The sequence below is a fragment of the Caretta caretta genome, chromosome 2 (assembly GCF_965140235.1).
Source record: "Caretta caretta isolate rCarCar2 chromosome 2, rCarCar1.hap1, whole genome shotgun sequence".
Taxonomy (NCBI): Eukaryota; Metazoa; Chordata; order Testudines; family Cheloniidae; genus Caretta; species Caretta caretta.
This window is the reverse complement of record NC_134207.1, coordinates 88,685,391-88,703,672: the sequence shown is the minus strand read 5'-3', so window position 1 is coordinate 88,703,672 and position 18,282 is coordinate 88,685,391. Positions and strand designations below refer to the sequence as shown.

The 18,282-nt window shown below is 40.2% G+C and overlaps 1 protein-coding gene across 9 annotated transcripts in view; it reads right to left on the bottom strand.

Annotated features, from left to right (window-relative positions):
* PTPRM (protein tyrosine phosphatase receptor type M) overlaps positions 1-18,282 on the bottom strand; it is a 682,939-nt gene that overhangs the window by 20,790 nt on the left and 643,867 nt on the right. For all 9 annotated transcript variants that reach the window (XM_048840290.2, XM_048840291.2, XM_048840293.2 and 6 more), the window contains 4 exons: positions 6,257-6,373; positions 1,278-1,432; positions 859-994; positions 139-288 (listed from right to left, as the gene is read on the bottom strand). In XM_048840290.2, coding sequence (XP_048696247.1) covers positions 139-288; positions 859-994; positions 1,278-1,432; positions 6,257-6,373 — 558 coding nt within the window. The remainder of the gene's footprint in view (positions 1-138; positions 289-858; positions 995-1,277; positions 1,433-6,256; positions 6,374-18,282) is intronic.

Below are 18,282 nucleotides of genomic sequence, written 5' to 3'. Positions count from 1 at the left end.
TTGCCCTGTTGTGTAGTTCTTCCCTCACAGGCCCGATCCAAACCCCAATGAAATCAATGGAGGGTCTCTGTTGACTTCAACAGGTATGGGAGGAGGAGCCATATTGCATGTATCCACGTTGTGCTGTCCATGACTTACCCTAAATTCTTCTTTGATCTGACTTGAGTTAGTCTGAGGATCCAGTTTATTCATTTCATAGTACACAGACCTAACTTGAGAAGCTGGAATAGAAGTATCTCCACAAAGACAGGCTTCCAGTATTGCGTCGTGGATAAATACGTACTGCTCCTGGTAAAGCAATCAACACAATTACTGACTTAGAGGGAGCACCTCTTAAGAATTAGTGCTCAAGTAAACAGTAAATAACCTATAAAGCTCACATTAACATCAATGTACACTGAGTAGAGCCTGCAGAGAGCAAAAGTAGTTAATGAAATATACTATTATATTCCACAGAAAAAGCTGTGGAAGGGTTGGGCCCAATCAGTTATGAAAAATAAGCCAACCAACCTGTACACACACACAAAAAAAAGTTTTTATAGTGGCCTCATCTTGCTTTTTTCTTTTTGCACAGCTCCACAGGCCTTCTGCTCATAAATGGGATCCAAAGTGGCGGATCTTAACTCTGACTAAACAATATCACCCAGACTATCTTTTTAAAAACATTTATCACCCTCAAAATCAGAAACCAGTAAGGTACCACCCATATGTTTGTTTGTATAAATATTGAATGGCTTTATTGTTCCTCACTGCACCATATGAAGTATTTTCCATGTATTGTGGCAGGTAGCGTATGTTATAAAGAGCAGTACTTTTACTGCAAATGATACAACAACAGTCAAAGAAAGATGCCCATACCTCAGTTTGCACCATGTTAACTCTTCGAGATCGAAGCTCCCTGACACAGTTGTATATATCTACGACACCTTCTCTTTCTGCCATATCTAGCATGATGTCAATGACAATGAAGCATCCGGTTCTACCAGCACCAGCACTAAAATAAAAGCACAGTCCACGCTGAATGAATTCTTAGAAAATATAAGGTTTTGAGCCTGATTCTGCAAGTGCTTCAGGTGTTGGATACTTACTGACATCAACAAGAATTCTGTGTATGGGGGTTTGCAGGGTCGATTTTGCCATTTTTTCTTATTACTTTATTATGAGTAGCTCCTATGGCTTCAATTACTTATGGAGTGATCACACAATGTAGGGTGGGGAAGAATTAGGCCCAGAGTCTTAGTGGGGAAACGGAAAGCAGACATTTTCATTCTGCTTACCTGCAGTGTACAACCAGTGGGCCGGCATTAGGTGGGCTCTTGGACTTCACCTGCCGTACAAATCCCAGCAGTCCTGTTGCATGGTATGGTACGCCATGGTCTGGCCAGCCTGTGAAGTGAAACTGCCTGATTTCTCGGATTTCATGAGCACCTCTCTGTCCAGAATCAAATAAAGAAGAAGAAGAAGAAGAAAAAAAATGTAGAAATGAAAATGGGGAAGAAATTAGGAGAGAGACTTTGTTTGAACATGAGTTTAACAACTGGGGCCTTGCTTAAAAAAACTACTGGAGTTCTTTAAAAGGCAAGATAAGGTGTGGATTTTCAACTGGATCCAAAACTTTAGCATAAAATAGGTTGGTTTAATACTAACTGTTCAGGTGCTTTTGAAAATCCCACTAAATGCCCACCTGCATCTTTAAGCACCTAAACAGCTTTAACAATTCACTCCTAAGGGAGTAAGTCAACAACAAAGCCAGGAACAGAAATCATGTGGCAAACTCCCATTGACTTCACTGACGTCAGGATTTCACCCTAGAACTTCTGATGTTCATTTCTCTCATTCCTTGTTCCCAGGTAAGCAAACCAGTAGTAGCAGCACCTGTGTGTGCTCCTCCAATCACAAAGGGAAGCACTGGAGATGGGAGAAGGCTCTTTACTTCCCCTCCACTGCTCAGCTAATCACCACTTAGCCCTTAGTAATTTAATACCTGTAGTACATGGATATGGTGACAAACTTACAGAGGGCCTACTGGAATTGTATTTGCCGAGAAACCAAATGCTACTGTCATTTACAATATCAACCTGTAGGGCATCTAGGTAAATAGATGGATTTTATTAAATCTATTTTTTCCTCTGTAAAATTGCAGCCCTGTTTATTTGTTAGTATAATATAGTCTTTTACAAACCTATACACCAGAGGCCACCATATACATTTCAAAAGCAAATAATATTATGACAGGTAGTGTCCAGCTTGGACAGATATAAAGGTTAGCTGTGGAATAAATATTGATGATTTTAATAACTGGTGTTCTGTGTTTCTTCTTCTTAAGGCTATATTTCTCTGTCTTGAACTGCTTTGCATATAAAAGGCCTAACTCTATTTGCATGGTAATGAAGTAGTATAAAGTTGTTGTTTAGCTTTATTAATAGTATGCAAGAACCAGGGCAGGGATTTCCAACACTTAGGAAATGTGTATCTTAAAGGGGCTGTTGGAAATAAGCAACGTGTCAGAGGGCCCATTCCTGTTCCCACTTATGCTAATAGCAAAACCTCAATTGTCTTCAATGGGAGTGGAAGCAGGATCAAGATGAGGGAGACAGAGATGTGGAAATTAAGGACAATGGATCATTTTGAGTGATTACCTAATGTTCACGTATGTTTGCAACAGGAACAAGCAATGGTTAGGAAAATATATCCAAATTGGAATGTGTTCTGTTTTAGGCTGTGTTCACTGGGAAAAAGATGTGATTTTTAAATTATGTTTAAACCGTAATGTAGACAAGGCAATTGATATGTTTACACACATTAATAGGGAGGCTGATGCCCTACCACCTAACGTGTTAAAATACAAATTGCCCTGTCTACGCAAGGATTTTAACATTTGTTAGTCAACATACCACCTAAATTGCACTTCCAAAATTTAAGTGTACATCCATTACACATGCAAAACCTCCATTTGCACACGCAGAATAGGTAGATGTACATGTAATTGCCTGTCTGCAAACACACTTACTTGTCTGGCAAGTGCAAATGACAATGTACCTTCAAAACGTGAGCTGTATACACCCATTGGATTCACACTTAAATATTTCAAGTGTAATTTTTGTCTACCATTTGTGCTAGATTTTGCATATAGCATATTGCTATAATGAGTTTTTTTATTGTATCTACAAAGACCCATTTTCATCTCTCTGTAGCCTCTCTACTGGGTTTTATACCCAAAACAGAATCACAACTGTGTGAATCATGAAAGCATATGCTCATCTTGGATAGACAATATTTTTCACCTTTTCCTTGAAATCAAAAGGATGAAAACTCTGTCATATTATAAACTGTCCCTAGACTGTTAATAATTTAGGCTTTGCTCCTGAAACACTTACTCAGCTGCTTACTCCTGCACAAATGAGTAGTCCCATTGACTAGTAGTTCCCGAAAAACTACTCATGTGCACAAAATTAAGCACATATGAAAGTGTTTGCAGGATCAGGGCCTAAGTCTCTTTAAGTTTTAAATTACACAGGAGCAGGATTACAACCACCACACCCTGACATTAACTAAACTGTCATTTCTTTTTAAAAAATGCATCAATCAACTCCTTCCCCAACAAATAAACTTCTTAGTTTTCTTTTAGAGGCATATAGCAAAAATGACCTGAATAACTAAGTGGGTCAGAAACATTTTATACAATCTAAATTCAGGAAAGAGGATATGGTGGAGGATATGGGTAGCCCTGACTGTTCAGCACAATAAGGAAAACTAAAAAAATAAATAACAGAGGGGGAAAAAACAAACACATTCCTTTCTGAACCACACAGAAGCTGCATTATCAGCTTATTGAAAAGCTGCCTATTGTTAAAAAACTAATGTCTAAATGAGGTATTTTCAAATGGAGAAATTTTTTTGAAATAAAATAGTTAGGATTGTTTATCCCTATCTGTTTCAATTCACTTATTCATGAGTTTTTGGTCATGAGTAACTGTAAAATCCTCCAAGTCTTTTTTCACAGTCCTGACTAAGAAGTGAAAAGCTAACTTCAAAGCATGACCTTCGAACTTGATGAATAGAAATCACCCAAACCACATTTTCTTCAAAGTCTAACCACCCCTTCTCATCTCTGTGTGTTAAAAAATATCTAAATAGTTGGAGACAACAGGTTTGAGTGAGCCGAGGAAAAAGTATTACTAACATTAGATTCCATTCGCTGGACTGGTGTATATTTAACAATTAGGCTGAAGAATGTAATAGGAAAAATTAATTGCTCATCTTTCTGGATCTGCCTTTGTCATGCATTGTGAGATCATGGACAAAATGCTCTAACACAAACTGAGATTAGATGATTCAGTAACTTAATGGGAACACCTTTAAAACATTGGTTTAAAGAAAATTGATGCCATAGCAAATAAGAATACATAGCTGAAAATGACTTAAGTTATTTGATATTCAAGACATACTAGTGAGTGAACAAAAATCATGGAACAACCAGGATGCATGCTAAATCTCAGCATTGAACCATGCTGCTTTTGTCACTGCTTCCAGCACACCTGTTGGTAGTTTTATACATTGTCTCTCTAGGCTGTAAACCACCTGAAACAACAACGTGATTTTAATACCTGTTAATTAAGTGACAACCCAATGAATGGCATTATTCAAATCAACTAAATGACGATACAATATGCCATTTGTAACTGTGCTTGTAAAGGACCTCCCCTGCTTAAAGTCTTGTTAAAAAAATTACTTCATTATAAAACAGTTCTGCTGTAGACCAGGAAATATATTGGACCAGTGGATTACAGCAGTTATAATCATGCTAGACGTCTGAATAATAGTAGTATATAAAAAGACTTATTTTTGACACAGACTGGCTTGATTGTGGTGAATAGAAGACAGGAAAACAACATCAATGTCCTGTTTAATTGATGGATGGGTCAGAGCCCTCTCCTCCTCTAGTGCCCCAAGGGAATGGAATTTCTGTTTCCATTTCAAGTCTGGGCCAGGGCAAGACAGAAAGGATCCGCATTTAAAGAAAAGTGAAAATCCAATCTTCCATAAGGGAGCACTGGAAGACTACCCAAAAGTAATTTGCTATGAAAAATGGGCTGCCTGTTACCCAGTGAAATCTAGGATCTTTTCAAAGTGACAAAATTACATGTCAGGTTTCAGAGGAGCAGCAGTGTTCGTCTATATTCAGGATAGGTTGTAGATCCTTGATGATGCGTTGGAGAGGTTTTAGTTGGGGGCTGAAGGTGATGGCTAGTGGTGTTCTGTTGTTTTCTTCAAGGATCTATAACCTATCCTGAAGGACAACCCATCACTCTCACAGATCTTGGGAGACAGGCCAGTCCTTGCTTGCAGACAGCCCCCAACCTGAAGCAAATACTCACCAGCAACCACATACCCCACAACAGAACCACTAACCCAGGAACCTATCCTTGCAACAAAGCCCGTTGCCAACTGTGTCCACATATCTATTCAGGGGACACCATCATAGGGCCTAATCACATCAGCCACACTATCAGAGGCTCGTTCACCTGCACATCTACCAATGTGATATATGCCATCATGTGCCAGCAATGCCCCTCTGCCATGTACGTTGGCCAAACTGGACAGACTCTATGTAAAAGAATAAATGGACACAAATCAGACGTCAAGAATGATAACATTCAAAAACCAGTCGGAGAACACTTCAATCTCTTTGGTCACTCGATTACAGTCCTAAAAGTGGCAATTCTTCAACAAAAAAACTTCAAAACCAGATTCCAATGAGAGACTGCTGAATTGGAATTAATTTGCAAACTGGCTACAATTAACTTAGGCTTGAATAAAGACTGGGAGTGGATGGGTCATTACACAAAGTAAAACTATGTCCCCATGTTTATTTGCCCCTTTACCCCCCCACTGTTGCTCAGATGTTCTCGTCAACTGCTGGAAATGGCCCACCTTGATTATCACGACAAAAGGTTTTCCCCCCCACCCCCGCTCTCCTGCTGGTAATAGCTCACCTTAAGTGATCACTCTCGTTACAGCGTGTATGGTAACACCCATTGTTTCATGTTCTCTATGTATATAAATCTCCCCACTGTATTTTCCACTGAATGCATCCGATGAAGTGAGCTAATATAGCTCACGAAAGCTTATGCTCAAATAAATTTGTTAGTCTCTAAGGTGCCACAAGTACTCCTTTTCTTTTTGAAAATTACACGTATTTAACTTGTATGGGAAAACAACATCATATTTTGAAAATACAGTTTTCCAAACTTACCTTCTCTACTGCAAATGTTCGAATCACATATTCAGCCAGGAGCTCTGTTTCTATTAGGGTAACTTTAATGTCTTTATATATCTCTGTGTCATCTGGCCAGTATTTACAACATTTGACCTTTTAAAAATACAAAAGAAATTAAGGGTCATATTTTTCAGCATCTGAATCTGTTCTGTACCTTTTGCAGTGATTTACTATATCAAATTCAACCACACATAAAACAGTCAGGCTGCTTACACAAGGAAATGGTCCATGTATTTAAAGCAGCAGTGTAGCTCAGGGTAAACATGGGTAAATGGAGTTTGCCAACTTCTCATTTTGGGAATATAGTTTAGCTTGGTTAATTATCCCTACTTCTTCTTTTTCTTTTTAACCACTTTTTAATCACTTTAAACCGCTAATTTAAAGAACATACCTTTTTAAAAAGACAGTTTTGGGGCTCTAGGTGGGAATAATATTCAGTAAAATAAGGCAAATTTCTATGTAGCATGAAGGATGTTTATACTGTGCATAGCTCAGTTACAATAACCATTAATTTCTTGTTCTTTCCAAGTCAGGGAGTATACAGAGGGAAAAGCTACAAATAGAAGCTTGAATAAACTCAAGCTCCTCTGGATTTTTTCGTCCACCTGCAGTTGTTACTTGTTTCAAAAATATCTTGCATTCTTTTAAAATGACAGTTCACGCTGCAGACATAAGGGTTTGTCTAATGTTGGAAAGAAAAAGCATCTATTTTCCCAATTAGAATTAACTTCTCAAAAGAACTGGTCAGAGGTGGTCATATAGCTAAAGCACAGGACTGGGTGTCAGGAGATTCTATTCCTGGCTTTAACACTGACTCTCTGTGTGACTCTGAACAATCATTGACTTCAGTGGGCTTTAGGGAACTTGTCCCAGTGAAAGGAGAGAGGGGAGGTGGCTTGCATGAACTCTATTCAGGAGTTGGCGGGGTTTGGTGCGCCTTAGTGCAGCCTAGCACAACCTTCACAAAGTATGTAAAATTAAAATGTGAAGCATCTTTGTGCTAGTCACCTTTCGGGGGGGGGGGGGGGGGAAGGAGAGTTGTGTATTTTGATGAAATGGTTACTCACCCTTACTCAACCCTGTAGTTCTTCGAGATATGTGCTCCCTACTAGGTGCGTTTATGCCTCCAGTGCCTTTGATCAGAGGTTTCTCATAGCAGTGTCTGTTCAGCCCATGCATGCGTGCTAGTCAGCCTCATGCCCCGTGCCATTGTTATATAGCACTGTGTTGGCAAACTGCCCTCAGTTCCTTGTCTACTGCAAAGCCCTATAGCAGAGAACTCCGAAACAGAGGGGAAGGAGGGTGGGTAGAGGAGCACCCATAGGGCAGGCATCTCAAAGAACTACAGTTACTGCACAGGGTGAGCAACCATTGTTTCTTCTTTGAGTAGTGTCCCTACAGGTGCCCCACTGCAGGTGATTACCGAGCAGTTTCCCTTTAAGGAGGAGGGAGCTTTGGAGTCAAGTCCAATAGGGAAGATAGTAGAGCTGGGCCAAACACAGCATCGAAAGCAGCATCACGAGTTACTGCGTAATGTTCAGCTAACATATGTATAGAAGCTAAAATAGCAGCTTTATATATTTCAATAATGGGCACGTTTTCAAGAAATGCCATACACGTGGAAATGGACCTTGTATAGTAAGTTCATATGTCCAAAAATGCTTGAATATTATGAGATTCGTAGCAAGACTGAATGCAGTCAGATACCCACTTGGAAAATCTTTGATTAGAAATTGCAGATCCTTTTGAACTATCCGTGGTTTGTAGTGCTGTTCTCACTACCAACTGGCCCTCTTGGATAATGGTTTGCGATTGCTCTTTTTGTGTATCTGGCAAGTGGTCAATAAAGGCATTGAGTTTGCCATAGTTCATATAGTCATATTTAGCCATTAGGGCTTGGTAGTTTGACTCTCTGAATTGTAAAGTCACAGAGAAGTATGCGTTTCACCTGAACGGGTCAAGCCTCTTACAATGTCTATCACAGGGGGTTGATTTGGTGTGATTTTGCTTTCCTTGGGTGTTAACAGCGTTCACTACTACAGAGTGGGGGGGAGGGTGCATGAAAAGAAAGTCTGCCTCCTTGGCGACCCTGTAAAACTTTTTGCCAGCCCTTTTATATATTGGTGGAATACAGACTGGCATCTGGTTGATGACCTTGGCAGGGTCTAAAAGTGCCTCACTGATTGGGAGGGCAATTCTCAAAGAGAAAGATGTGTGTACTATGTCCAGCAATTTATAGTGAGAGTCTTTCACCTCTTCCAGGGAAATTTGAAGAGCATCAGCCAACCTCCTAGTGAGATACTGGAAAAGCATGAACTCATCAGCTAATGATGGAGGAGGGGGCATCACTGCCTCATCCGGTGAGGAGGAGATGTTCATCAGTGGAGTGGTTTCCAACTGTAGTCTGGCCTTCTGCTCCTCAAAAGTGTCCTCCTGAGGGTCTGAGGTTCTGGATAGAGGCTGCAGAGGAATGTCTGGTGGGTACCCTGTGGGAGATACTAGAAGATCAAGAAGTATGGGGCTTGTAGGTTGCCCACAGATCCCAGTACAGCCCCTGGGGAAGGGGGCAGGGCATGGGTGTCCACACCAGGAAGAATGGGGATCGGAGCGTGGGAATAGCCGAGGAGGTCCCAGATGCTATAATGGTGGGTTGTGGTTTGAGACCAGAGAGAAACTGTTACCCTGATTACTGTCTGACTCCCTGCTGGAATTGGGTGGGGCCAACAGGGTCATTGGACACATGTACCCAGTGCTGATTGTGATTCTGGGGACTGAGATGTGCTTGGTACTGGAATTCTGTACTGAGTAGCAGGGACTCTGGTGCTCCACGATTGTAAGGCCCCCAGAGAAGCGGATTTCCTGCGATACTGTTGTTGTGCTTCGTACTGTCAGGGATTGTCAGTGCTGACTCATTGGCACCAACAGCTTATTTTATGGAAGGCATGTTCCAAAGAGGGCTGCTTTGAAGAGGTCGGTATGGGGGATGTTCTTGTGGGTGCCAATTTAGTAGAGATGGTACAGTCTCTATTCTTGTCTCTGGCAGGTGGTGCCACTGTCTCACAGCCTGTGCCCCTTGGGCCTTTAGGTATCGCAGCAGAGCTTGCACCTGGGGGTCCCTGTTTCTTTAGGGTACCGTGCCTTGGAGCCATCAGTGCTGAGGTGACCTAACACGCCGGGGTCTCCTCTGGCTGATCAGGATCTCTGTTTGAGGCCTTGAGACCCTTTTCCTGGAGGCTTTGTGGAGGGAATCAGACAACTTCCTCCATGATTCTCCCTTTCTGGAGTTTGATGACTCCAGGGATGATCTGCATCCTGGAGAGGACTCAGGACTGGGGCCAGATGCCGGTTTAAGAGAGCCTTCCATGAGGAGGAGTTTCAGCTTTAGCTCCTGGTTCTTTTGGTACCTAGCTTTCAGCTGTTGGCAGAAGGTGCATTTCTGCAGGATGTGTCCCTCTCTGAGATGTCAGATGCAGCAAGAGTGCCTGTTCATCATAGGGAGGCACCTTTTAAAGCTGGGGGAACCGGGCATGCCCCTCTGGGGGGGGGAAGTCCCACAACAAAGGTGGGGAAAGGGGTCGAAAGAAAAAAAACTTTTTTTTTTTTTAAGAATTGAAGAACAGAAACTTTACAGGTACTACAAAAAAGAATGGAAACTCTAAGAACAATTATAAATTAACACTATCAAATATAAAGTAAATAAGTAAACTGGACTGCTAGTCATTCCATCTCAGCCCCAGGGGGGTTGAGAAGGAACTGAGGGCGGTTTGCTTGCCAGCGCTAGATACCCTTGAGGCAGACCAGGAGGGAGGGTGGGGGGTGGTCAGATACAGCTACAGTGGAGCACCCGTAGGAACACTACTCAAAGAAGAAGAAGCTAAATCTACTACTACTTACTAATTACACTAATACTAAGAACGTCTATAAACTAAATACTAGAATAAAGTTGAGATATCTCAACTTCCACAGCTCATTTTCAGCCTGAGGTATGAGTTGAGAAGGAACTGAGGGCGGTTCACCTGCACAGTGCTATATAACAACAGCACGGGGCACGAGGCTGAGTGACTAGCATGCATGCATGGACTGAACGGATGCTGCTATGAGAAATCTCCGATCAAAGGAGCAGGGGGCGGAAGTAGAGCATCCATAGGGACACTACTCAAAGAAGAAAAGGAGTACTTGTGGCACCTTAGAGACTAACCAATTTATTTGAGCATGAGCTTTCGTGAGCTACAGCTCACTTCATCAGATGTATACCGTGGAAACAGTATACATCTGATGAAGTGAGCTGTAGCTCACGAAAGCTCATGCTCAAATAAATTGGTTAGTCTCTAAGGTGCCACAAGTACTCCTTTTCTTTTTGCAAATACAGACTAACACGGCTGTTCCTCTGAAACCTACTCAAAGAAGAAACATGTAGCTGTAAATACTGAAAAACTGTCCCTTCTCCAATTTTTGTCAGTGAGATGGTTGGTGAGGAACATTACACATTGATTAGTTATATATTTAACTTCTGTTCTTCTCTTGTCAGGTTCTTATCTCACAACCATCACTTTTGTATCTGGGCATGTTCCAGTAGTGCATTAAATGATAGGACCAGCATCTATTATGTATCTGTTACACATGATGTTTCTCCCTTCCTCTCACCAAGGGGAAATTAAATGTTAATCTTCTAATATATGCAAGTATGTAGTTTTGCATAAATATACAATTCTTGATTGGCTGCATACAAAAGTAACTGCACATTTTACACTGGAAATGAATAGAACAGGAATAAAAATAGGCACTATATTTAGTCTCATTCTTCACTAGAGAAATGTATCTAAATATCTGTTGCCAGTGATGAACACACACCATTTAAAATGTTAAAAATAGCTGCATGCAGTTCATAGTGCTGGTACTCCTATTCTACTGTCTATAATTCTTTTAAAAAATTCCACATAGAAGATTTTCCGAAAGCCCTGAAGTTAGGAAAAGGGAAGCCATAAGAAACATATTGGAGGTTCATTGTTTATCTGTCTGTCTGTTCTATTTGATAATCCAGGCCACTGGTTTTGTTCAAATCCCTGACTCAAACTGAGTAAACCTTTACATTTGTTGTTAGGGAAATACTTGAAATAGCCTTTTCCTCACTGCATGAAGATGTTTTCCTGTGTCCTGTGCAGAGTAAGCACCTCTTCACATTGTCAACAGACTGGTACAGCCTACTGACAGCCCTCTTTCTGACCTTAATTTCCTCTTCCTGCCTGTAGCTTTTTCATGGGTGAAATCTGATACACATACACATTTCCAAGGCACGTATGAAAGAGGAAGCAGCTGCAGTCACAGTCACAACACCACTACTGAGCATTATGTTTCTAACTTTAGCTCAGCTCCTTTCAGATGGGTGCCTGCCATCTCAAAACAGCTGAGGTTAGTAAAATAAACTATTTAAAATATAGATTCACCTAAACTGCTTGGCTCTGAAGGAAAACACGCATGTTTCTAACTTGGTGCAGTCTAGAGAGACAAAGTTATTGGACCAACTTCTGTTGGTGAATAGAGACAAGGTTTTCAGCTACACAGAGCTCTTCTTCACGTCACAGGTGCAGTTTAGACAGCCTGGATTATGATTAAGGAATAGGGACATTTAAAAAGTCCACTTCTGTGGCAGATTTCATGATGCACACTTCCCCTTTCTTTTGTCTTAATGGCTGGATTTTGTTTCCTTTTGAATTCTCATTTAAGATGACCCAATGGAACAGTTGTGGTAGGGTTGGAGGTCCTGCACAGAGGTTACGAACCTCAGTGCCCCATGCAGCTCTGCCCCATGGAGGCTTTTTGCTTCCCATCGCACAGGGGATTTTGGATGTGGGGCAGATTGGGAGTAGTGTTGATAGATCCATGACAACGCAATCCCCTGCCATTTCTCTCTGGTGGAAGAGGGGTGCATCAGCTATGGGAACAGTGCCAAGGCTGCAGCTATAGCCATCGACTGGCTCTGCTAAGTGTTTCGCAGGCTGGGAGACGATAACATTCTGTGTTTATTTTTTAATAAATCATTTTGGCTCCAATCCTGCAACTATTTAAGCATGTGCTAAACTTTATGTATGTTTACTCACTGGACTGTTCAATGTGCCGAATGTTAAGCAAGCACAGAAGGACCTGATTCTGATCTACACTAAGGCCCTTCACGTTAATGTAAACTGCGTTCAACAAGATAGCGTAAAATGGGAATCAGGTCCATAAATGTTTGCTGCATCAAGACCTTTATTTGTTTGAAGTAAATACCTTTACAACGAGGACAGAAAAGATTTTACATAACTATAAAAAACACTGCTAGTAAAAATACCAAAATGTGTACATCAAAAATTTTAACAGAGCCTCTTCGGTTACTGCATCTGGATACATTTCTTTGGTTTTTGTATAAATATTTGGAACGTATTTTAAAGTAAAAGTCAAACAGAAGGTTTAGGTATATGATACAGATATATCTATATCATATACGTAAACCTTCTCTACATATGTATATATAGTTAAAATAAATATTAAATGTATTATAATTGGTTTTTGCACAGCAAAATAAAAAAAACAATTACAATAGGTTTTTGCACCAGTAAAACATTGATTAATGTCAGCCACAAGATAGAGAATACAATTTTCAATGCTCATATAAGTAGAACAAAGATTGAGAGGTAGCTTTGAGATTATACCACATTTGTTTCCAATCCCATTGCCAAAAAATACAGGTGTACTCCCCTTAGAAGGTAAAAGTATGATTGGAGGGAGGTCATGACAGCTCTATGGGCATAAAACCCCAGGTGCACTTGTCCATCTGTTATATATGTATTTATTTTACTAATAGCTTTCAGGATATGTAAGCAGATCATCATCTACTTACATCTCAAAGACAGCAAAATGGGGTAAAGTTAGAGCCTAAAAGATAAAGATAAGGGTGGCAAGTTGTGCTCACTAGTAAATATAGCAAACAATATGGGAAGCATATAAACAGTGAAATGGAATAGTGATTAAGCTTGATTGCTTTAAAACAGTGTATTTGGCCTTAGGCAAGTAACATGCTTTGAAACTGTGGCCATGAAAAGCAAGAACGAGAATTCACTCATCTTTGGAATAGAAACATTACAGAACTGATATGTGAACTGGCAGGGAAATAAACCTCACAGTTAGTATTCAGCAGTTTAAATAACACTGATCATTCAGATTTCCTAATTTGCTTTGAGTCTAAAATATCCTTAACAAGATGTCATATAGCCAGCTATTGCCCATGCACTGCATGGCTTACTGTTAATGCAGAACAGGTTTATACAATCTAATTTAAAATTAACCCTGAACCAAGTAAAGATAATAAAATAGACATAAAATTTGAAACGGAATCTCATGGAAGTAAAATGAAATAGCCATCTAAAGTCACCTGTGAAAACTTTTTATGCTTTTTGCTGCTGTAAATCAGGATAACGAATCTTACTCTTATTTTACTGATCTGAAGAACAAGGAGATCAAATAAGTGTAAGAATTTTGTTTTAAATCAATTTGAAACAAAAAAAGTATCGTGATTAAGAATGTTTCAAATTTGTAGATTTGAGAGAAAATAAAATCCAGTCTTTCTTCTTTTTTCCAAAATATGTACCTTGTCTTAATTTGTGAGTATGTTGCTCTGAATGGTCAGAGTACGTAGGTTCTAGTGGTCAGAATAAGGAACAGGGAACTGAGGGCTGAGTCTAGGGGGTTTAGACAAATATCTTCCACTAATTATAATGATTAGATATTTATCTCAAATCTCTAGACTCTTTTGAAAATCTCAATCAAGATATCTGAGTTATATTCCAAGCTCTGGTGCAAACTTGCTGTTTGATCTTGGGCAAGTCATTTATCTACCTGTGCCTCATTTTGCACACCTGTAAAATAGTTAAGAACACTCGTGTTATGAGGCTTAATTAATGCTTACAATGTGCTTTGGGATCCCCATACTAAAGGCTTAGTATAAATGAAAGGTATCAGTCTTTCTATTGACAGGTTTCAGAGTAGCAGCCGTGTTAGTCTGTATCCGCAAAAAGAAAAGGAGTACTTGTGGCACCTTAGAGACTAACAAATTTATTTGAGTATAAGCTTTCGTGAGCCACATTTCACTTCATTGGATGCATGTAGTGGAAAATACAGTGGGGATATTTTATATACACAGAGAACATGAAACAGTGGGTGTTATCATACACACTGTAACAAGAGTGATCAGGAAAGGCGAGCTATTACCAGAAGAAGAGCTGGGGGTGGGGGGAAACCTTTTGTAGTGATAATCAAGGTGGGCCATTTCCAGCAGTTGACAAGAACATCTGAGGAACAGCGGGGGGAGTGGGGAGGGGAAATAAACATGGGGAAATAGTTTTACTTTGTGTAACGACACATCCACTCCCAGTTTTTATTCAAGCCTAAGTTAATGGTATCCAGTTTGCAAATTAATTCCAATTCAGCAGTCTCTTGTTGGAGTCTGGTTTTGAAGTTTTTTTCTTGAAGAATTGCCACTTTTAGGGCTGTAATCGAGTGACCAAAGAGATTGAAGTGTTCTCCGAATGGTTTTTGAATGTTATAATTCAAATGTTAAAACTCTCAAAGATCTTGGGAGACAGGCCAGTCCTTGCTTACAGACAGCCCCCCAATCTGAAGCAAATACTCACCAGCAACCACACACCACACAACAAAAACACTAACCCAGAAACCTATCCTTGCAACAAAGCCCATTGCCAACTGTGTCCACATATCTATTCAGGGGACACCATCATAGGGCCTAATCACATCAGCCACACTATCAGAGGCTCGTTCACCTGCACATCTACCAATGTGATATATGTCATCATGTGCCAGCAATGCCCCTCTGCCATGTACGTTGGCCAAACTGGACAGTCTCTACGTAAAAGAATAAATGGACACAAATCAGACGTCAAGAACGATAAAATTCAAAAACCAGTCGGAGAACACTTCAATCTCTTTGGTCACTCGATTACAGACCTAAAAGTGGCAATTCTTCAACAAAAAAACTTCAAAACCAAACTCCAGTGAGAGACTGCTGAATTGGAATTAATTTGCAAACTGGACACCATTAAATTAGGCTTGAATAAAGACTGTGAGTGGATGTGTCATTACACAAAGTAAAACTATTTCCCCGTGTTTATTTCCCCCCCTACTGTTGTTCAGATGTTCTGCTGGAAATGGCCCACCTTGATTATCACTACAAAAGGTTTTCTCCCCCCCCCCCCCTCTTGCTGGTAATAGCTCACCTTTCCTGATCACTCTTGTTACAGTCTGTATGGTAACATCCATTGTTTCATGTTCTCTGTGTATATAAAATCTCCCCACTGTATTTTCCACTACATGCATCCGATGAAGTGAGCTGTAGCTCACGAATAAATTCGTTAGTCTCTAAGGTGCCACAAGTACTTCTATTCTTTCTATTGTTCTCTTATATTGGGTGAGATTCTCTCTATGAATTCTGCTGGTGCAGGTTCCATACACATGGTGGCAGACAAATTCCTCCAGTCTGCCTGGAATGAGGACTCAGGGCTGAAAGCTGCCTCCAACCTCTGCTGCACTGGGGACCAGAACTGGCCAACAAAGACCCCGAAGTGGCAGTACCAGTATAGGAGGACAGTTGCAGCTCACTTGTGAGATTCAATACAATTCAACACCTGTCCAGGACAGTCTCCTCTGATTGACGCCCTGGCTGCCCTAACAAAAGGGTTCATATGCCACATGCCTTCTCCCCATTGCTGGTACAGCATGAAGAAATTGGTGTGGCTGGATGCCTCTATGTCATTGCTTATCTTGGGGTGATTTTGGCCCCCTCTGGCCATTAAAAGTTTATGCAAATAAGAGTGGCCCTAGAGAAACTGGTCAAGCACAAAGCAGCAGCATAAGGAAAGATGGTCCAATGGACAATTACATTTATGGATTGTAGTCCAGTTGAAAGAGGAAGGATGGTCTAGTGGTTAGACCATTAGCCCGGGACTTCAATTCCCTGTTCCACCACGACTGTGTGGTATATCCTGTGTAACCTGGGGCAAGTCACTTAGTCTCTCTGGCTGAGATCCTCAAAGGTATTTAAGTAATTAACTCCCACTGAAAACAACAGGAATTACATGCCTGGATACCTTTGAGGATCTGGGCCTCAGTTTTCCATCTGAAAAATGGGGACAATAGTAATTCCCTATTTCACAAAGGTGTTATAAAGCTAAGTACATTAAAGCTTGTAAGACATGAAGATATTTTACGGTGACAAGGGTCATAAAAGTACCTAAGACAAACAGATGCTCAAGGCAGTGAAAAGGTGAGCTTTCAAGCCATCTTTACATCCTTTAACTTTTGCTCTGTGCATGTGGGTTGTATCCAAACATCTGCCCCAACACATTTATCCACATATTTGTGTTTCCTTAAACCACTTGTGTTTACTTTTCAAATCGATCTGTCTAAATTGGATGAGCGTGAATTAAGATATTAATCTCAATTGAGGAATATTTTCTAGAGCATCCGTTCTACTGCAAACAGGGGATGCAACAAAACTCTGAAAACTGAATTCATCTTTGCTTGAAGTTACACCGGGCAATGTTGTGCACATATATGCTGCTGCTCTGTTCAATAAGGCAAACGTTGTTGATTTGTGGACATCTTTATTAAAAGAGTCCTTCTAGTTTCCTGGAGAATAACAGCCAATTCTTTCCTCTTAGGACTCTTCCCTTGCTATGCATGATGGAATAAGGCCAGCTTGTTATTTCAGGTTATAAATTTAGAAAGCAGAAATGTGTTTTGACTGCTAGACATATGATGTTATTCACTGATTTGCCAGATTAACAAAGGTTTTAAACTATGAGATTTTATCATTTTTTTTCGTTTGGCATTCTGTTAAAAAGCATATCTGCCATCCTTTTCTGTTAAAAACAACTATCACCACCGCCGAGTATGTGTAGAAGTTACCAGGAAAAAATATATTTATGAATAAAATAAACACTAAATGGGGAATTACAATATTTTTAGTCTTAGAGCACAGTTTAGAGAGGGCCTGGAGACAGGGACTGGATTTAATGCATCTGGTGATTTCCCCATCTCTATATTTTGGTTTCTGTCTTCAGAGATAAAAGAAATCTTAGTCACCGATGGTCATTAAAAAATCCATGACACTTCTCATAAGAACAAGTGTATTAACCCCAATGTCCAGAACTAATTCCAACCTGTGTAATTATAAGTCTTATTAAATTTCCCTGCAGTTTCAATTCGATAAAATATTCTACACTTTATCCTAAATATTAATGTAGAATTTTGTGTGCTGTTCAACAGTTACTGTGTTTCACCCCAGCAGAGGCTGCACTTCAGTAGTGAATTAAATGAATCCCACATATAGTTTGCACATACTATGTGGTAAGTATTCAAAGTGGTTTGCATGTGAAATGCAATATAAATGCAATATTATGGAGGTGCCTGGTAGCAGCTCTACGGTTAGAGTTCTATTCAAATGTGGACTATAAATTCCTGTTTTACTCTAAAAGTAGGTGGTTAATTGGTGTGAAATTTCACACATGGTTAGTTTTATGCCCACTGAATTTTACACACAGTTTGTGTCTGGTTTCTCATTATACATTTATAATACAATGTCTTTGGAATTGGGATCTGGCTGATATTTGTCCTTGGCAGTCCTACTTTTCACTGTTGACTGATATCTTTTATAAACCAATGTCTGCCTAAACATGGTAAATATGTGTAGATCCGGTGTAATGAATTAAAAAAAACCAGATTATGGACTTGGGGTCATTTTTAACCATTATTCACATTATAATTTAAAATGTATGTGCTGTGCACCCAAGCTTGATTGATGAGTGCCAAGTGCATGGACACTTGATTGATGGGGGCTGGGTATACATAAAATCTTCTCTAATAGGAACCACCCTTTCTTGTCAGATTTTACCCCACAATGGTTTCTTGGGCAGCCACTGGTTAAGAAGGGCTCATGCGCAGCTGCTGGCAGG